General features: G+C 40.5%; 1 protein-coding gene across 8 annotated transcripts in view; it reads left to right on the top strand.

Annotated features, from left to right (window-relative positions):
- LOC135473958 (semaphorin-1A-like) overlaps positions 1-22,120 on the top strand; it is a 233,143-nt gene that overhangs the window by 189,058 nt on the left and 21,965 nt on the right. For all 8 annotated transcript variants that reach the window (XM_064753926.1, XM_064753925.1, XM_064753924.1 and 5 more), the window contains 4 exons: positions 16,459-16,558; positions 16,715-16,760; positions 17,006-17,068; positions 21,942-22,049. In XM_064753926.1, the coding sequence (XP_064609996.1) occupies positions 16,459-16,558; positions 16,715-16,760; positions 17,006-17,068; positions 21,942-22,049 (317 nt within the window). The remainder of the gene's footprint in view (positions 1-16,458; positions 16,559-16,714; positions 16,761-17,005; positions 17,069-21,941; positions 22,050-22,120) is intronic.

The raw sequence follows: 22,120 nt of genomic DNA, 5'->3' as shown, positions 1-22,120 counted from the left end.
AAAAGTGGTATCTCCGAGAAAGATGTAACACCCAAATTGTCCCCAGTGGGCGATTGAAACCATGAGCCTAGTGTCATTTAGGAGTACAGAGGGTGTAGGATGCTCTGTGTACTGGCTCACCTCTAATTACAGTTCTATGTAAATGATGGATGTAGGCCACTGCAGGTAGACATGCTAACAGGCACTAGGTGGGCTACACAACCTGCCGTTAACACCTGTAATGTTTAATTGACGCTCCTATTTTAACGTCATTTTCAGCCATCTTAGTATGAGCTCATTCTCAAGAGGTGATGCCTATTTTTAGGCTGTGATTTACAGGATTTCGTGAGACAACTGCTTACCCTTTGTCAACGTATCTGGAATTAGCTCATATGCCATTCACCTTCAAACTTCACAAATGCCCGCAGACTTTAACCTGCACGGCCATGGTTTAATGGGCAAGTCCTGCTCAGCGGTTTTCTGTTAAATTAACAAGAGGTGAAAACTCTTACAAAAGCCTCCCTTTGTTTCTCTTGCTCCTGACAATCGGCACTTTAACCTGTGCTACTTTTCGCAAATCACAGCACAGTGTCTTGTTTTGGAACATAACCCAGACATAGATTCATCTTCATTGTTTTGACAACATCACCTGATTTTCTACTTAAAGCGAAAAAAATATATATATAACTCAGGTGACTTCTCTTTGACCTGCTTTCTAGTGGCGTCCACACGCACTTGTGCGAGCGAGTTGCTGTGCAAGTACATGCAGCGCTGGGATCATTTCATTTCCTTGTCACTGTTAATAAAACACTTCTACAGAACTGCAGAAAAGATATGAATTTATTTTACCAGGGTGGGATTAATTTTATAGCCCCTGAGCAAATGAACAGGTGATGGGCGTTCTTTAATTTAATGCAGATTTACATAAGTGTTTACAAACTAGCGTGATTTTTTTTTTTTTTTTTCATTTTGATGAAAATTTGTGCTGCTTTGAAAAATACTGTTCCAATAGGAAGTACAAATGTGTGATCAAAAGAATAACAATATCTCATTGATTGACAGCATAAACAAGGTATATGTTCATAATACCTGCTGGGTGAGGGCAAGTAAGCCTAAGCGATACACTATTCATAGTTGAACAAAAGAAAAGTTTGTTGCGTAGCATAAATAAAAATGTAAAATTGAATCTCATGTTAGGCACATGTGTACAGGCCATAGTCGATTTTTTGTATGCTGAGGAACATTTTAATAACGGGTAAATCTTGTGTGTGCCATATGTGAGAAGCGAAAAACAAGACCCCATCTAATCGTCTGGCATTGTTCCTGTATTACCTATGTGTTAAATTCACAATGTGTTCACATGTGCTATCATAGCCTGATAAGTGTCCACATAGTGCTGTTAGGTGCAAGCACCTGCGTCCTTAGCCTGTGTGAAGCTTGTATATACCTACATATATATTGTATAAAAATACTTGCAAAGCCAGGGGACACTAGGTTGCAGTAATGATGGCTAGATGTGCCAAGGAGGATTCGTCAGCTACCTTTGATGTGTTCAGTGATGGAGGGGCCCATGGACCACATCAGTGACCAGTGATTGAAGATCTAAGGCCCATGCCACTGGCCAGTGCTTGACCCTTGGGTTAGAATATGTCATGTAAGCTTATGGCTGTCATCTTGTATGTAGCTATGATGTTTGTCTTTACTCAGATCCATGTTTGACACCTGGTCTCTGTGGCAGGGTCTTGGGTGCAGGGCCATGGACGTGCCCATCAAGAGTTGGCATAGGTTCCCGGCCACCAGTAGCTGTCCCAGCTTGCTTGAAGCAGATGAGAAAGGTTGCTGATGGAAAGTCACAAAACAAAACTAGCCGCCTATGGTTTCTCCCCTTCTCCCTCCACATCGGCCTGTCCAGGATTTCTGATTGATGGGGTGTTCTATCCCCTGACACATTCGGTGTTTACCCTAATCTTTGCGAGCTGCTTCTGGCAATGGCCAAGGAAGTGATAGGTTGTCTGAGGTACTTGGCAGCCAGGCACACAGACACATTTACATGCACTTTATTGGAGTCTCACTCTGATTCCATTCACTGCTCAGGCAAATGGCAGCCAAAAACTAATTATTTTCTTATCAGGCAAAGGTTTTTATTTGGTCTGATCTTGCCCCAATCCTAGCCCTTCTCTGACACCCGTCTGCCAGCCCAAGACTCTGCCAGGAATAATCTGTATGGCCTCAAGTCAAGTCCCTGGTTTATTGGCATTTTATATCGGCAGCATATTGCCGGCATATTTCTGCTGCCACACTGGGGAGCTAATCATGGGGTAAAGGCTCAGACACCAAGTCTATTGCCTGAAAGGATACTGCAGTCAGGGCAAACCCAGCTGCACAACCATACAGTTCAACCACAGATAGGCTGATGCAAGGATCTCATTTCTACAAGCCTATTTGTGTTACAACCACTGATTAATTAGTGATAAGTATAGGAGATTTTTGCACTTTCTCTCTTCGATTCACAGTGTGGTTTGGTGTGGTCTAATTTAGCCCAATGTTGCTCTTATTTCCTACGACATCCTCCTTATCCTACATGCTGTCTTCAAAAGCAAGAAAAACGAGGGAAAGTTAGTTATTTCCCTCCAGTGGTGGTTTCTTAATTAGACATTGGTTTCCGGAATGTCAACAGTTTTGGCTCAGGCTCTTCTAGACAGGATCCAGTAGTTAAGAAGGTACTCGAGAGGATTGGTATACCGCTGTAGGTTGTATGTGATCATCATGTTTAAGTTGGTAGCAGGAAACAGCACTGTGCCTACTTCAGGTCTACATCGTTACACTTTCATGATGAGGCAAAAACAGCTTGTGTAGTAGGCCCTCCAGCTTGTTTCCCTAACGACTTGTTCCAGCGAAATTTTTTGGTCATTGGCATCAATTTTACTTGCCAATCCGAAATATGAGTAGGTCAAGTATACGTTGGTTGGATTTGTGATCACTCATGAATTAAACAAATATAAATGAATTTGCTTCAACTGCCATATATTAAGTTTGCTGTGATGTGTACTAAAGGGTAACTTCATCTCTAGAATCTGTCAAGGCAACTCCGGATTGTTGGCCTGTAATAAAGCTCTAGCCGTTAAAGCTGAGAGTGAAGTTGTGTCAAGATGCTGCGATGATAAGATCCAGTGTCCCTGCTTGCTGGCTAGGCGTGTTGGTGTAAGGGGGTTAGGACTGCCTCTGCTAGAGGTGTTATGAGGGGGTAATGAGTGAACTGTTACTGGCACGTGCAGGTTTTACCAGACTGAGTGCCTATGAATGAATGACAGGATAGCGGTTACATTTAGAACTTATACACATGGTATTGATTGACATGTGTGGACAGCTGGTACATGTTGATACATAGTGACATATAGCATTAGAGACCTGAGCTATTAGGGATTACATCAGTCTGAGGGGAGGGTTAAAGTGTGGGGTGACCCTTGACCTATCTGTCAGCCAGAACATGGGATGGGAAAGAGGAGAAAGGATATGCATAACTAATATTCAGTAATACCCCTTGGCTGAGGCACTGAATGCTACCTTTCATTCCTAAAGGAAATGCATCGTATTTCCTTCAGCGATGATGATGATGTTGTGCAGAGCTTTTGTAATAAATATGGGCTCAAGTGTGTATATATATATGTGTATAATATATATATATATGTATATATATATATGTATGTATACTCAAGGATGTTATTATAGTCTGCAGTTCCTGAATATGACCTCAAACAAGTATTACAAGAATAAGTATTAGCATGAGTATTAGTGTGAGTATATAGCGGCTTAGGGTACGTGTAGATGAAAGAATTTCGCTGAAAAATCATGTTTAAAATAAATATGAAATAAACACAAATCCCAAATACTTTGATCCAAGATCGTCACATTGTTTCCAAGGAAATAATAAAGGTATGCATGGTGTATGTGGCAGATAAGTACTGCCTGGTAACAGCTGTGGTATGTACTGACGGCATGTGTTGTCAGGAGCTTGATCCTAACTTACACTGAATAAGTAGGTCTGCTGGGTAATTCGCAAGTCAACACCTGGCACATTGGACAACGAATCAATTTTATGGAGACGCTTAGCACCTTCCATTCTGAACTGTTCCGGCAACAATTTGAGCTGATTTGCTGTTTTCTGCCCATTCATTATTCAGTTTGAGTGAAAGTGGTGAGCCAGGCCTGTCAGTACATATTAAACAACTCTTCTTGGACTTGAAGCTGTTACCTCACCGGACATCTAAGTACAGTGTACACTCTCCACAAAGAACTCTGACATTTTCGTGGCTTTAATGCCGTCACAATGGAACTAATTTGGAGAGAGTCTCTAGAAGGGAAGTGCGGAGTCCAGGGACTAGACTGATAGCTCCACTTATTAACTTGCGAGGAGGCATCCAAGCCTGACATATTTCCTCTTAATTCTTCAGACGTTCTACCGGGAATGAGAGTATATTGCGAAGGTACAGCGCTACTGTTCATCATCGGTCATCTGTTGCCATTATCAACACTTTGCGTGTTTGTTATTGCCTTTCAAGCCCAGCACTGATGTTTATTCAAATATTTATGAAAACTTCAATCAATGTCTGATTGCGTTGATCATCGGAATGTCCACAACCATTTTCGGCGGCCAATAACGGCGATGTGGAGAAACATTGACCTTAGGTTGTCTATGTGTGATTGTGATAAATCGCACACATCAATTTGGTACGGCCTTGTCCGTCTCTCTGTATAATTGATGTTCAGGACTCATAAATCAACCTCCTCAGTCCTTGAATGCATATCTGGTGGTGTAGATAGTTTTCTTTGTCAGAACAAACACATAAAAACACAGTTTCAAGATGAACTTGACAGCATTATTGTGCTGTTTCCTGGAGGGATTCTCTGCCCCCTTCTCCGCTTGGATCCATTCTAGTCCAATATGATATCTGCTGCAAATAGATTGCCAGATCATCTCGGCAAATAGGCCATTAGTTCTGCTCATGGAACAGCTAGCCTTTGATTCTTTATCAAGTCCTCGTAATCTCTCCCAGGGAAGGTTTTCTTTGCCTTTTACACAGACAAGTTCAAAGGGTAGGCATTCAGGCTGCACCCACATAGGCTTGTTCCTGTGTTATCTTAATTTGTGATTTAAGGTGATGTGAGACCTTAGTGGTCACCTGACACAGAAACTACTCTTTTGTCATTTTAGTTGCGGTGAATTGATTGATTGATTGATTGATTTGACTTTTTATTGATTAGTCCAGTATAAATCTGATGACTTTTGAGCCCTACATTTATGTGACCAAACTTGCTACTTTAATAATTTAAACTGAACTGAAAACTGGTAGCTGTATGGGGTCTGTTGCAAAGAAAGGAATTTGGCAATGGGCAGTTTAGCAAGGTCGTATCTGTGACTGTTTGGCTTTGATTCTATTGCTTATTATGTGTGATAAGGTTTGACAGTTGAATATTTTACGTGATAAGACCAGTGAATTCTATTGAAGGGCAAGCCATAAACTCCAGTGAACACCGTATGTGGCAGGGTTACCTACCAGGTTGATGAATACCTTGTGTGATGTATTGATGGGCCAGTCATTTGCTCAATGCATGTTTTTATCCGATTGCCTGGTGGGGCTGGTAGGGTGATCTGTGGCACCAGTCGCATGATACTTCGCCGTTCATTAAGTCGACGTATGATGTATGTTATAAGGTACATTGACTTGTAATAACCTGGTCTGGGATATACTTAGACAGGCAGTTTTCGTTAAGAGTCTATCGCATCAAGGGAAGCAGGACAAAGTTAATACGGGGTGTAAATAGCACGGGATGCCAGTATAGAGAAAACGAGACTAGCTGGAGGTTGCTTTTAATGACTCCCCTTCGGCTGTGTCTGTCACATCACACTCCATAGGCTTTTCCCCAAATTTCTACCGCCATTGTTATTGCTTATTTTAGCATCTTCCAAAGTGCCACGGGGATTTGTGCCAATCAGTGAACGGGATCCATAGTTATTTCTTCTCCTGTTTTGTTTTAAGATGTGCTATGGAGTCTCTTCTAAAACACCTTGCAAAGCTGCCTCCGCCGACAAAGTGCAGAATAAAATTTGTTCCACAGTAGATAATTTCCCGGCCAGATGACTATATTAGTTCAATAAAATTGATGTATCACTCTTTGTAAATGTGACCTGGCGGTGAGAAAATCTAACTGTGAGATATTCTGTATTTTGAAAGATTCCTTATTTTGAATTTCACTTTTCAGGGTGTTATGACTTCTCTTTGAGAGAGGGTGGTATTTTGATGTTTCATTTAATTTTTAAAACTATTTCATTTAATTTTAATGGACTGCCCTCACAGACATGCTTCTAGGAAGATAATTTAGAGGCTTGAGCGTTCAGAAAATGTGAAAGGGAGAGAGTGATGTGTGTAAGGGTAGGTGATGAGAGATGGGGGAATGCCTAAAACATTACTGAAGGTTCCTGTGGGTGATCCATTCATGGTCATTGTGGTGGGGGACAGGAGAATGTGAACTCAGGACACACATTCCATCCCCCCACCCTCATCTCTCTCCTCAACCCTCTCCTTCCAGTGGTGTTAACACAGGAGACAGGGGGATTAACAGCAGACAGTCACAAACTCTAACTGAAATTACTTGTTCTTCTGCCTCAGTGTCAGAAACAGCCACCTCAGTTACCCCCTGTTTTGTGAAATGGTCAGGCTCAATCAGCATAAAGTAGAGGTGACGATAGTTCAATGATCAAAGGTCACGGATGTTACCACTACTTTAAACAGGGTTGCTGTATTTGTTTGTTTTTTTTTCTGTGCTCCTTTTTTCAGCATGCTTTGTCTTAATGCTATCTGCTCTACTAAATGCACCTAAAGATGTAACCACGCGGAGGGGGTAGAATAAGACCTGCCTAGCATTGTCTTTCTGTGATGTACAGTAGACTGTGGCAAAGGGAGAAAGAGAGTGTTCATGTTCCAGCAGACATAATAAAAAGAGAGAGAGAGAAAAAAAAAATCTGGCATGGCAACACAGAAATCTTATCAGGTAAAGTGACATAGGAATTTCTTGATGAAGATGTACGAGAACATGTTGACTGGTGAGTGCTGTATCTGTTTTTATCCCCAGTAATGATTCTGGATTGAAACCATGAAGCAGAGATAGGACCTTGTATTGGAATGCTGAATTAAGACGTTTAACTGTGCCATTGCCAGATGCCTTCATTTTGACATCACATCGGGGCAGCACTAAAACACAAAGCCTTATTTCCGACAGACCAATCCATGCAGATTGCTGCGGAGCTCCTGTAGCTTCAGCGGAAATGTTGCCTGAATTCAATCTTCGCCTTTCCCCTCTTAGGGGAGTGTGCTAGGAATTCCGATCAGCTCTTCCCAGACTGAGGCCCCCTCTATTGCACCCTGGCTATCCCAGTAATCTCTCGTAATCATGTTTTTTCCCCCGGCCTGAGTATACAAATGGTCTGTACGGCCACAGGGCTCAGGGCTTGGGAATCACTGACTCTGCCTTTGACATAATTAAGGACATGGTCATTGACGTATTTCGTTACCCGTGACACAATACGGAAACTCATACTTCATTGCTTACAGGACAGGCTTTCTTGCATCAATAAGACATAATCGTGCTAACCTAAAACGAAAACAGCATTACAATACTATGAAAGAATGCAACAGTTGTACTTCTTCAATATTAATGTACACAGAGCTAAATTTCTAGTTTGTATTGATACATAATGTACAGAATTTTGATTTGGGCTTTTTTGAATTGGCTGGGAAGTTTCAAATTGGCACATTTTTATTCACCTAGTAAATATGTCTTCAGAATGATTTGCTTTAGATTGAACTAATCATTTAGGCTAGACAGGAAGTATAGTTAGTGGCAAATGCACCTGGTATTAAATTTACCTCTCTCCCCCCTCCCACCCCCCCAACCCCCCAAAGTGGCCTTCTCCAAGGCATAATGAGGATGTGGTGGTGTGATCATTGAAGGCAACTAATTGATAGTGGAGATGACCTAAAAGCAGGGTTTGGTTCTGGTACACCATCAAACTGTTTTGGTCTTGAGATCAGTGGAAGGCTGGGCTTTGCCAGAGCTTATAGGAATGTACGTTATATATGCAACATGTAGATGTGTGTTTGTTTTTTTTTTGGTGGGGGGGGCAGGGGGGGGGGGCACTGTTTACCACCTGCCAATTAGCTTCATGTTGTCCTCTTATGCCAACTGAACATGTACCTCCAAAAGTAAATAAGCTAAGGTGTGATGAATATTTCATCTTCAGCCGTGCAAAAAGCCCCTTACATGGGTAAATATTGTATGAATAGCATTGTGAAGGGAGCCCTGCAAACAGACTGGGTAATCTCTGCCAATACGATAATCTGGCTAGAGGCTTGGCTGGATTCTCAGGGGCTTTTTCACAAGCCGTCGTTTCCTCTCTTCCGCACTTCTGTCCATCTCTACCCACCCACACTGAATGTTTGCAGCAGAATTTTATAGCCCTCTAATGCAATCAATAATATCTTAGGGCGTAAGAAGCTGTCTACAACGTAGAAATTCGTTGAGTTTTCGGCTGGAGGGCTTCCAACGGACTGCATTTCCAAATCATGCACTTGTGGAGAGGAATTGAAAAAATAAATAAACCGTTTCTGATCTGTTCTGCAGTCTTCCATGTGCAGAGGGCCCAAGGCGATGCTTGGAATTTTTCGATTGTCGAAGAGTATATCATTTGATATCTGCCATATTTATTGAACCTTAGGTTCTCATACCACAAAACGTGAAGCTCTTACCGGAAGCATATGAACTTGTCTTGATTATCTTGCTAGAAATAAATCTGATTCGTTTGATGCATCGAGGGGGAAATAAGTTTTTTTATTTTTTTTTTTTGGGAGGGTTACCTCCTTGAATTTGACTGTAAAAGCCAGAACTGAGAGAGAAAGCTTGGTGGCAAATTTAAGGCTTCTGATCAATGCGGGAAAGCTACTCTTAGAGATTTGGCGAATGGAAAGGACTTTATCGAGAAGAGACATGGTGAAATAGTGGTGATACAGGGAAAGGCTGGAGGCCCAGTCCCCAGAGTGTCTGCCAATTAATGGTGGTGATAACAGGATTTGGGAGGCCACGTGTGACCTAGCTGTTAATATTGCTAAGTGCTTTTTGGTTTAAAGTACTGAAACATAAGACCTGAGCGCTAGCAGGGATATCACCTCATTAGATCAGGGCCTTCAGGTGTTCCACTCGGATCAGGCTTACTTATTCCATGGTCTGTCTGAAATGAATTCAAGTCTTCCCTAGTTCCCCAAGCTAATTAATGGTTTTGACATATTTAAATTGTCAGAATCAAGCTCTCCCATCTTTTTGCCTTCACCTACTTGAGATGGGCTTGTAAGGCCAGTCTGTATAGTCCAAGGGACACATGTATGAGATATGAAACAATCCATCAGTAGGATGCATACTACCATATGAAAAATCAGCTCGGTCTATCATTACAGCTGTCCTGTGTTTGATGTCTCGTTACTATAAATTGATACCTGAGAAAAAAAAAATATGAAAAATGCAGTTTATGCAGAAAAAACCCCCCAAGAAATGGATTAGGAAAATATTGGTTATTTACCAGCTGGGCTCCAATTAATGTAAATCAGCAGAATTTCTCTGCATTCATCTTTATGGCAAAGGAGAAATGCAGCAGGTTAAGAAAGAAAAAACAAAACTAGTGATATTTTAGCGGAAAGATGGCAAACCTTGAAATGTCATGAGCCAATATTGACCTGTTTCAAAGCCAGACAAATTTTTGTGACCATGGACACGGCATGTGCACTGACGTGAGCTGTTTGGCCACGTGTGTCGAGGGAGGAAAATAACTGCAGCGATTTGGCCGGGTTTCTGGTTAGTCAACAAAATGGTTTGTTCTGCGCCTTGTTGCAATTCAGTATCGCCATGTTGGAACCTGTTTATGAGCAATTGTAGTAGCGCCTGGCAAAAACTGTTATAAACATGTGAATGAAACCATATATACAACAACATGAGCTTGTGATTTTGATCACCATTATGATAGCAGTGTGCCAAGTGGCCACATGTTTATAATATCTACGGAATGTCAACCAAGCCTCAACCATTGGATTCCTGGCGGTCTAGAGGAACCTTGGGTACGAATCATTCCTGGCAGCACCGCCAAGCTGGTCAGTCAGTCAGTATCTCCCAGAGGGCTTTCACCAATATTTTAGGACTGGGTCATGTAGGTGCCGTGGCTCTGCTCCGCCTGAAAATATTATCCTAATAGATCCAAAACATTGTGCCAAAATGTCAGAGGACTCCATCTCCACGTGGATTCTGTCGGTGATGGAGGTAGATCGCACGAATCCTGTCGGGTTTACCTGGCTCTCTGTCTTCTGTGTACAGAGCCCAGTGTGTATGTGGACACTTCAGAGTTATGTTCATACCCACATAGTTAAACAAACAAAACACAGACCACATTGATGGCAGTGTGATAGAGGCAGACCAAATATATATATATATATTTATATGGGGATGTATAATTTTTTAAATGCTCTCCCCGAACAGATGATTTTTTTTCCCATGTACCTAGTGGCATTTTGATGCTAAATGAGGGTGGGATAAAAATATAGCATAGAGTCAAGGGTTCATATGTACTCTCTGTGAAATGGAATGTGAGTGTGACGAGCTCGCTAATGTTGATGTGCGTATATGGTTAATAATGATAGAGGAGGCCGCATCAGTAATGCCTCTGTAGTGAAGCTACTTATGGCATCCATTGCCTTAATTATGACATATCCCCACTTGACCCAGGGGTTGAAGGCTGTAATCATTGGCAGATAATATGAACATAAAGCTCCCTAATCAACTTGCAACAAACACGCGGGTTAAGCGAAGATACAAGGGAGTAATGCAGTCGCCAGTGACATTAACAGTAACTCCATGAATGGCAACCAAAAGAGCCGCATTGAAGCTGTATTGATCGAGAGACTGTGTTGTTACTGGCCCTGAATACCCAGCTACACACTGGAGGTATCGACCTATGTAAGGCTTTCTCTCCCTTAATAAAAGTCTTAGGTGCTCGGCCCGGCGATGGACAGACACTGCTGCTGATTTACCCTGGCTTTTGTGGAGAAGGATGATAATAATACCTGTAGCAAGAGGAGGGCACAATAACTGCATTTGTTGGCAACACTAACTGCTAGCACTGTTTATTTAATTCATATTTAATTTCCATTTACCTTCCCAACCCGATGCAAATATTGTCCTGAACAGGCAAAGGATGAGAGATCAAATGGCTGTGTATACATTGGAGAGCACATGTCGCACAATATGAAAACGGAACAGGTCATTTTGTAGTGTGAGCTTAACAGGCTTAGCCGATGAACAGCAGGTAGTTGTCTACCGCAATTTCTGTACCTGTTTTGATACAGGTAAAACCCAGGGGACACGTCAGCATACACACCAGTTAATGGTGACCGGCTGTGATAATGTTTATCAGTTCATCGATGACCTTAGTTACTTACTATCTTTCTGTTCACTAACCACTGTTGGTATTCACGGGGCTGTACATTACTGTTTCATCCGGAAAGTATGTGTAAGGAAAATCGTTTGCATTGTTAGTGTGTGTGGGGATTATTACGCCGCAAAAACAAAATATCTGGAGCATTAAGTTTGAATTAGTGCAGAAAGTAAAGAAATTGTTCACAAATACTTTGAATTGGAGAAAATTGTGTTTTACCACTTCTTGTGAGAAGATTAATTTATCTGACAAATAAAGTAATCTTTAGATCTTGAAGAGAATGAAAAAATGAAAAAATATCTACCAACACTAAAAATGATAATCGCCAGTGATGAGGAAAGAAAAGTGTGAATAATTGCTTGTAAACTGTGTTAATTGTGGTTGGGCTGTGTCCTGGGAACCACTTGGATTTAATTTGAATGGCTGTTAATAACAGAATTTACCCTCCCCTGTGGTATTTAGGAGAGAGACCCAGCCACTAATTTGCTCTGTCGAGGATCGCAAGTTGTCACTGTTAAATGCTGCAGTGAAAATAATTACGTAACAGACGGAGATTTCTCCATTGCAAGGAGAAGAGGTTTGGAAAGTCCCAGGTTTTCTTTGTGTGTGTTTAAAGCATTGGAACCAGTTAGCAATGCTTTCTCTTGGACACTCATGCAGTGCAGAACTGTCAATTTACAGCTCGACATCTTTTCGTAGAACAGCAATAAGTACTGGGGGTGGCATGATTCTTTATTCAGAACAGTTACGCTTGGGTTGATATCAAAATAATGGGTTGATGTTTTCACCATTGTAGAGCACTTAGCATTGAACTTGTCCAGACCGTTAATAGTGGTCTGTTCTCTGGCAGGTACTATGACTATGAACTTGTCTACTGTCTGCTGAAGACAACCTTGGACTTGCTGGGTTATGGCTTTGTCACCAAAAGAGAACTGAAGAGTTCTAAACAATTTTGGACCCAAAAGAGAAACAGTTTTTGTATCTAAAGTGTCTATGCCTTTATTCTTTTATCTTTATTGTGCTTTTATCTCCCTTCTTTTCAAATATGTTATAGTTCGTTTGCTTGTGTCACTGGTGTTTTGATCAGGGTCGGCTATGTTACTATTGGAATGACACACACATCATTAGTAAATAAAAGAAGTTTGGAGAATTGTAGAACTATTTACTTGGTGATGAGAGATTACTTTTGGGGGAAAAAATGGAAGAAGCCCAACGCAAAGTTTAATTACGAATCATAGATACGCACAAAGGTAGTGCGTAAATAGATTCTACCGTACTGCTTTCTGGCTCACAAAAGCAATTACCTCTGGAATATTGCTTTTTTTTTTGCTGTGAAACAGAAGGTATAAAGTGTTGTACTACATTTGTCACATAGAAAATTAGAAGTGTCCCTTTGCTCTAAGCTGGCCCTGGGGTTTATTGTCAGCTGTAAATGTAGACAATTGGGTTATTGTTGTGGAATGTGGATCCGTATTGTAGAAGGTTTAATACATATGTTGCCACCAGAACACTGACATACTTGTTGTAGACAGCCAATTAGAGGAGGGTGAACATGTTTACATGCCTCCTTTTTTTGTTTTTTTTTTTCGTGCTAGTATTGTGGTAATACTAACGACTCTCACACTGGGACAATGCTTACCTGTGACACTATGCGTGATTTGGCACGTTAATAATAATTTGGTTGTGAAGACAAAATCTGACACAGTTGTTGTTGTAATGACTATCAGCCAGGGGTCATGAACCTTTACCTAATGTTTGAACATTCATGAACATGTGCCTCCAATCTGTGATAAGAGAGGAGATTGAAAATTGAAGTTAAGCGTCATTTACTCCTTTTTTTAGCTGCCAAATAAAAGCAGCCCCTCAGTTGGTTGATTGGCCAGGTTTTTTTCCTTCCTGTCTTTTAGCATGGACCAGTGGGTCCGACTTTTGACTATATACTATCTTTGACCGTGGCCATTCAGTTAGATTTTTAACACTTTATTTTTTAAGGCCATTCAGTTGACTAGTAGCTTGAGTGCAAAATGGCATCAGTTTTTGGCAGGATTTTTCACAGCTAATCCATATTCAGGCTTGTTAGTTCAAACCGGCATTTAGGACATGCTTAATGATCACGTATATTGGTGTATAGTATATGTTGTTAAAAGAAAATGAGATCTACATTTCGCAAGACATGAACAGGATCTGCATTTTTTGCGTTATCTTATTGTTGTTGACCACTAAGGCTGTTTTGCTGCAAACTAGAACAGGATGTGACTGACATAGTCAAGTGCGTTGTTTCATCAACTCTGGCCAAATCCAGTAAGAAAACTACTCAAGGAGTAGGGACTATGTCGTCATAAAGCCAACAGTTCAACGGGGCTATTTATCAGAGGATATGTCAAGTCTTGAACGCACCCAGAGAATAACTGAGCCCACGGAATGTCTGTAGTTCACCACTCAGACTGAACTGTATACCTACATATCCGAGCACTTGGGTTTATGCTTTGTGCTGGATACACAGAATTCATGTTTGAATTCATAGAAGAGGAAAGTGATATTAAAAAGTCGTCAATTCAGACATGTATTTGGACCACAGCTAAAATCTGGGAGGTGTTTTTCATATTGATTTTGTTAACAGGAATATTTATGAAATATTTATAAGTTCTTTCTTATCCATTCGAAGCTAGGTATTCCATGTCTGTAGCTTCAAGACACACGAAGAAAAGTTTTTAAAGGCCTCTTTTAACATCAGGCTACGAAGAAGTTTGAATTTGTGAAACCCTCAAACCTAAGGCTTGAGTGCAACCTAGATATTAAATTTATAGCTTGTACATGTCAAATGTATAAAAACATATTAGATGTCACCATGAAAGGTTGTCCAGTACTACACGGACGTATGAAAGGTTGTGTGCGTGCGTAAATAAAGTGACAGTGCCAAACGGCTATCCATGTCACTCGATCCAATTATTTTCAGATTAACTTATTTTTGCAAGAAAGGACTTGTTGACCAGGTATAAGTAGGCTGTTTGATTGGTTAAAAGTAGCTGGTGTGCGATCAGATCTAAACCGTGTTCCAACATATGTGTGGTTAAGCCTTGACACAATGGCCTCTCAATCACTGATTGACCAAGTTGCTCTGGCTGCTTGACAACAGAACCGTTTTGAAATCCCCTAAGCTGCTTCCTCAGTCGAAGGTTAAGCCTTTATTGTAATGCTCACTTTTTGATTCCAAAAGTTCAATCAAATTGTTAAATATTTGTCTTTACTTCGTGTGTATTACAGACTTATATAATTCACTACAAAAAACAAGTCGTTGAATCCGATTTTTTCAGTTCTGTACATTTATGGAGTAGGAATAGTGGTTGAATTTAAGACCTTAATTCAAGCATGAAATGAAAGACAAGGGAGAAAAAATGAGCTGTGAACTGTTCATCTCTTTCTGTTTTGATTGTTTGACCTCTATGTCTTCTGATGCAGAAATGAGTCAAAATGAGTCTAAAATTTTCTAAAGAATTTTTTGTGGTAAAAAAAAAAGCAACAATAGTTCTACTCTAGACATATAAAATTAGAGGTAAATTGATGATGTCCTTCCTCCCTCACTGCCCCTAGTGTACTTGTCATATTTGACCAGTGTTAGTTTACTGGGGTATGAAAGGTGTGCAAGGATTGTGGACAGCATTGTGCAGGAACGTGCAGCCCTCAGAGGCCAAACCATGCAAAAACCCATGAATGCCTGAAAGGGGGTTTTAAATTACACTTCTCACCCCGTAGCTACAGACTGGGCGTAGGTGAGCGTCTTTTCACCGCAGTCGTGAGATATGTGATTAAAAACTCACTTAAGATGGGAGTGGAAGCCCGGGGCTATGATTCCCCAGTGCCTTCATAAACGTGAATACTTACCTGTATACACGAGCTGAATACTTACCTCCGCATATAGTTAGTTACCTGACATCCGCCTGACCCTGGCTCTCATCCTATTTTACGTCCATTATTTTTCTTTTTCAACCCGTTCTTCACACCTCTGCCCACTTCTTCTAGTCTTTTTTAAGACTGCTTTTTTAGAATTGTGCAAATAATTGTTATACGAACTTCTAAAATTCTGACAGCTTTGCACCCAGCAACATTTTCAGCCTGAAATCTGTTAAATCTGGAAGTTTTTTTTTGAACCTTTAATATACACGAAAAAGTGGAGAATCCCAAGTCTGTCAAATCAACTTTTTTTTCACAACTTTTCATGCACAATAATAGATTGAGAAAACCCAGGTGTTTCAAATCTAGAATATATCTTATTCTACAACAGCAACAGTTTAAACACACTAAAAAATAAACATATCTGAGTGAATAATACTGATACAAGTTTAATGATGCAGGCATAGGGTGTACTTTTGTTTTGAATGACAGTAAAAGTGCCACAAAGTTAAACAAAAGTTATGAAATACGCCAGACACACGAAATGGAAACGCCAAGTTGGTTCGTATGCTTGGGGGTTCTTGCTTGTGAACAGCTAACTGTTTGACACAGTTCTGAAATAACCCACGTCTGGCATCTATAGGTTTTTTTTAACCAGGTAAAAGTGGTCGAGTTTAATAGCAGGCACCTGGTGATCTGTTATAAGATAGCAGTTCTATTTACACCTAAGTCAAGAGATTCTTCTATGGGTGTCTGGCAACCTGTGGCTGTAAAGGCAAGGTGGAGAATTCGTACCCGCCAGCTGAAGTTTGTTTTGCCTTGACTTGTGTAACGTTATGTTTTTGTACTCGTATTGGGCCTTAATGCGAGAGTCGTTGACTCCCAACTAAGTACACATGTTTGTGCAAATGGCCGACCGGCTGTTCAAGGTTTTACACGTGTTTTTTTTTTGGTTTACTGGTTCCACCAAAGTAAACCAGGTGTATCTAGTCATTTTCTTTGTTGTATTTTCCCTCCTTTACTGACCAAAATTTATTCTCTTGATTTTTGTAAAACAGGAAATGACAATGGCATCCAGTGGTTTGTGGGAAATGAGACAGCTCCTGATCACTTCAAGATTCTCCTTACAGATGGAGATGCCATGCTTGTGGGAGCAAGGTAAGGAAAATTTGATATGAGTTTGAAAATAGATAAAATTAATGGAACACTTTCTATTTGATTTCATATTTTATTGTTACATGTACATGGAAAGCAGAAAACCTTCATTTGTGTCGTATAGGCAATTAACTTCTTGCTATTTCTTTTTTCCTTCAGGAATATGGTGTACAACATCAGTTTGCCATCACTCTCCTTAAACAGTGTAAGTGATCTTATCATTAACTCTATGTTTTTTTTTTTAATTTGACATGTATAGTTATTTTAATAACTTCAACTTTTTTCTGTGGTAAAACTGTGTTATATCCATATGTGTCAATTAACTGGTGGACTTTTTTTGTGTGAGCCTTGAAAAAATTTACATTAATTTATGTGTATTTTAAATTTCCTTGTGTAATTGATTTGTTTTTACTGCTGTACTAAGATTTATTCATTTGTGTCTTTTTACAGAAATTGGAGTGGTACTCTAGAAGTTTTGTCGTGGAGTTGTGCAAAGGCAAACAGAAAAGTCTTGTAAGTATAATATTACTTTTTGTTTTTTACCTGAATACCAAAGTGAAAAGTACAAAACAAAGAATCAAAATGGCGCCATATTTTGGTTGGAGGATTTACATAATCGGTTTTGTGGTGGTGCCCCAATTTGAAGAATTGAACTTTGCATTGTTGTTTGTGGTATAGTTAGAAAATGTTTGTCAAAGTGCTTGAAGTTTGACAGAGTCGTCACAAATGTTTGTGATCCATATTCAACGGGGGTTTGTAAATTCAAATTCATAAACTATGGAATAAGTAAGCAATTCTGGAATCAAATTTGATTTTATCAGATGTTGGCAATTTGTTTGCGTGTCGGTCGGCTTAAAGTTCTATTTTCGAGCAATTTGTTTTTGTGTTATGACGAAAAACTTTTGTTTGTGGAATTATGCACGTAGCAGATTATAATTCAGCCCTGCTGAGTTTTAGAAAAAGCTGACCCTTACGAAGGATTAGCAAGGAATGTAGGCTAATCCCGAAGCAGGTGTAAGGAACTGATACAAGACTCGAGGATTAAAGGAATTATCATAAGATACTTACAAGAACTTCAACACTGCATATTAACCACAAGTAGAGTCAGAATGACGTTCGACAAGCACTATTTTTTCTAAAAACAGCAGATCAGACCTTCTCAAGATGGGATTTGTTTAGAATGCCTTTCGCTGACACGCCAAATTCCTATGTAAATGTTGCCTTGTTTGCGTCAACCAGGCTTTGTAGCAAACAGGGGGTGTATAAATACCGCAACAGATGTACTGTTGGGTTGAAGACCTTAGCGTTGCCAAGACTCTGAACTTGTGAACAGAGGGGAACCAAAACGGCTTTGGTTCAGCAAGAGCCGAAAGCTTTTAGAAAAGAATCAAAGACAGATTTCATTGCCAGTGTTTACCTTTAAGTACACTTTTGTCCAATGGGTGTCAATATATTTGTTCGGAATATTAAGATTTGTAGGTGGAACAGGTTTCTTGTCTGAAATTGTTAGCAAAATATTTGCAGACTATCAGAGAGCCATATGTACATAACATGTTTTGATTGCTGCACAGACTTAAGTGCCCAGTGCGTTATTCTTGTCTCTTGATCAGGCAGTTAATAATGTTGTTGTGAGCTGAGTGCTTCAACTGTTACCCCAGGCTTACGTGGGAAAATAATGGAAGAACTGGTTAGTGGAGGTTAGCACTGGCGTTTCTGACTGCCTCGTATTAAACCCACGTCTCATGCTCTTAGTTAATCGCTTTGGTCGCGATTTTTGGCGTTACAGCAGCGAGGAACATTGGTTGTTCTCTCTCTCTCTCTCTCTTTCTCTTGCCTTTCACTGTTATTAATCAGTGCAGCCACTGTGAGGTCCATAAAAAAACAAAAACGACAGGCTGTATTAGATGAGGGGTTTATGGCCCTTTTGCTCGAGTTCCTTGCCAGCTTTGTTTCAATCCAGAACACCAATAAACAAGAACGGGGGGCGGAGGAATGCTCTTGTTTGGCGGTGGCCACATCACCCCAGCAAACTCCAATAACTCGTGTTTCTGTGTAATACGTGTTTTTTCCCTCCATCATTTTTCACTCGGCTATGTCACCGAAGTCAGCCGGCTAACTGTAAAGCAGATGAATAATGAGCAGGAAGTGAGGAAGACACTGAGGTGGTTTTCTCTTTGTGATTTCCAATAGGATTTTCTTTGATGAGCTTTCTCTGCTTTCCCTTTCAATTCCAGTTGATTTACCAAACATGCTGGTGTCTCTTCTATTAAAGCAAGTGCCATAAGTGTATGGTATAAGGGCTTAAATGAACAGACAATTTTCTGGCTTAGTTTTTTAAGTAGAATGCCATGTTTTGTTAATATACTGATTTATTACTTCTCGACTTTCTTGGTTAAACCTCAGATGTGTAAATCAAAATGGTAAGCATGCAGTTAGATACATTTTGAAGAAACTACATGTAACAGCTGAAAATGAAAGCAGAAGTTAATCGGTGTCTTGCAAGCTGTTTGTAAAAAGAAAACACCAACTATTGACTATTTTAGAACATGTCAGTAAACCCCGATCATGACAACGCACAAATCCTGTATTTTGTGTACGCTCAGCATTGGGTGCGAGTGTAGATTTCCAGTCATGCTTCTGTGAGGAACAGAATATTTTTATCCTGTTCAAAAACAGGTCATTGTGAGCTAAAGCATGGGTTAAAGTTTCTGCCTACGTAGTAAAACAGGTTTGGGCAGTTCATGAAAAAGAAAATGGGGCCCGTCAGTTGTCAGAGCATGATGGGTGCCCTGGGCAGTGAGACCTGTTGAAGCATAACAGATAAAAAGGTCAGGGGTATGGCAGTGGACATATGAGAGAGCAGTGTATGGCATCTTTTCAGTTCATAAGTGTATTTGACCTCTGAAGGTTGGCTCTAGAGGTCATCCTCTCAAGGCCTCAGACTGTTCCCTTCTTTACTTTCCTACTATGTAGACCATCCTTGCATGATTCGTGCAAACAACAACAGAAGCTTTCTGAAGAGTAACTTGATAGTCCTTCCAATTTAGTGTGAGAAAAGCGGGTAACATGGGCTGGTAACTCTGTAAATGCTGTGAATTGTGTGTCTTTAGCGCGTTCCAGGCTGTTCCCACAGTGTTACCTGTCCGGGGCTATGACACAGAGCCTGTGGTCTGTTTGTCTTTGGACTCTCCCTGCACAGATGATTCACGCTCACCTGTTGATTCACTGTCTGAGTAATCACCTAAAGCAACATCTTCAAGTAGCCCATTTTAGCTCCCATAACGCAGTGTCCTGTCCCAAATTTGTGTTTCCATGGAAACCATAGCTATGGTTCAAATTAAAGAAAAGTATTGACTTTTGCCAAGTTTCTTACATGGCTATTACTGAATTGTACACAAAGCAAACCCTAATGAAAGTTGTATTGTTCAAGATTAATGCTTTATCCCACGTAGTATGTTCCGTAAGATATATGTGTTAGTGATTACGGCTAAATTTACACCACTTCAGCTGTATTGCAGATAGCCGCATTGTGGCGGCCTACTCTTTGTGATAATACTTTCTGTTAATAACGTCTATAATTTGTGGCATATACCGTCACTAATTTGGTCATGTCTAACATAGTCCTGCGTTCTGTATTTTGCATTGTTTCGTAGGCCTTCCGTTTTACACAATAGTTAATGTGGGCTGTCTGTTATCCGCGAGCTTGATCAGACCGTGAAGAACATTGTGGTCATTTGTAGCTATACAATGATCTATGGCCTCAACAAATGGGATCCTTTCTCTTGAGACTGTGGAGAATTGTTCCTGTGTAGTACAGGAGTGGAATACTTGACGAAACTGATGATGTTAGCTCCGGTATACAGTGGTCTCGGCTTGGTCCCTCCCACAGCTTTGTGTTAGCCCGATGTACATTCCTTAGGCCAGCGCTACGAGAGAGGGCTATGAATGGAAACTAATGTTGGGAACCAAAGGAATGTGCAGTGGTAATTTGCCTCGAAGTAACGATTGTTGGCATGTGCAAGGCCGGTGAACTGAAGCGTTGATTGTCGTTAGCAGCGTGCTTATTATTCGTTACTCGTATTGATTAGCATTATGGTAATAAGTTAACATCTACTCGAGTACACCGTTGGATGTCCTGTTATATACGATACGAGCTTGACAAATCGTGATAATCATGATATATGCGATGGCGCTTTGTCTATACACTCTCAGTTTTCTTGCGGGACTTTTCAATGGATTTCAACACCCGACACGAAAGTCTGCGCCACATAATTGAGTAATAAATTGTCAATGTTGATATTTGCGTTTTCTTACCATCTTAAGACAGGAATATTGACATGCTTTCAGGTGAGGTGTGCTGTGAGTTTTATCACCAGCTGTTGGAAGCTATTACAGATAGCCAGGTTCAGATTCCCAAACAATTTGTCTTAGATCCTCACGCCATCCCAGAAGACAAACCTTTTTACGTCAATTTGAGTCACTGTCAACTTAAGTTAGCCGTGCTCATGTAACGTAAGAGGCTTTGTTCTACCCACAGCCTTAGTATTACGCCGATGGAGTAAGGAGGACTTGCCGAGCATTAGACAACCTGCTAAAACCCATCCCTGGAGATATGATAGGGTTAAGAGACCCTCTACAGCAATGGCCATAAACTCCATTCCCCCATCTATGTCGGAACTGCCGACGACATAAACTGATGGTATAGAGAATAGCACACCTCGCGGCTAATAAGATTAACCAAGCCGTCAGTTAGACATGGCAGCTAAGACAAATTCCCCCTGCTTCAGCCTGCACAAGAGGAGAAAAAAATACGGCAAAGTGTGCGCTGTTCGAAAGCAAAGAAGAAAAAGCTAAAATCTTGCAGTGTTTTGCAAAAGTTTAATTTTAAAGAGGCATTCGTGAGCACGATTGTTAAGTGATAGAAAAAGTGAATTCGTTTTTCTTGCTTAGCTCTATCCTCCTACATCCTGGAGGTCAGAGTAGAGTCTGTATTTAATGCCAAACTTTCCACGCCAAAACGAACCTGCTTTGGTTCAATTAATTGCTTTAAAAAGACTTAGGTTGTGTGAAGGCTTTCATTTGAGGTGTTGAAAACAGATCAGATTTGTCAGTCTGAATACATCCGGTGCACGCTTAAGTTTTTAGGGCAGAAATGCTGAAAATCCCTTTTTGTCCTAGAAGTGTTACAGGTATTTTTCAGGCAAACTTTGTGTATTAAGAGGAAGAAGTTGCAGTTAACATTGATGGTGAAAGTGGCAGTAGGCTTTTAGGCAGTTTGAGTGGAGTGGGGGGGGAGGTGATAATGAATCTGCATTTTTCTTTTCAAAATCTGACACTCTTGCTTGATCTGTCGCATTAAAGAAACAATTTTTTTTTTGTTCTACAGGAGGAATGTCAGAATTATATTCGGGTTTTGGTAAAGAAATCCCACGATCACTATTTGGTGTGTGGAACGAATGCTTACAAGCCTTGGTGTAGAACATATAAACAAGAGGTGAGTAGAAAGAGGCCTGTCTGCATACCCCATGCAAACCTAATTTCACTTCTACTGAACCATTCTGCATC

The sequence above is a fragment of the Liolophura sinensis genome, chromosome 8 (genome assembly GCF_032854445.1).
Source record: "Liolophura sinensis isolate JHLJ2023 chromosome 8, CUHK_Ljap_v2, whole genome shotgun sequence".
NCBI lineage: Eukaryota > Metazoa > Mollusca > Polyplacophora > Chitonida > Chitonidae > Liolophura > Liolophura sinensis.
The sequence above is the reverse complement of the archived record's forward strand: the minus strand, read 5'-3'. Positions and strand labels throughout refer to the sequence as shown.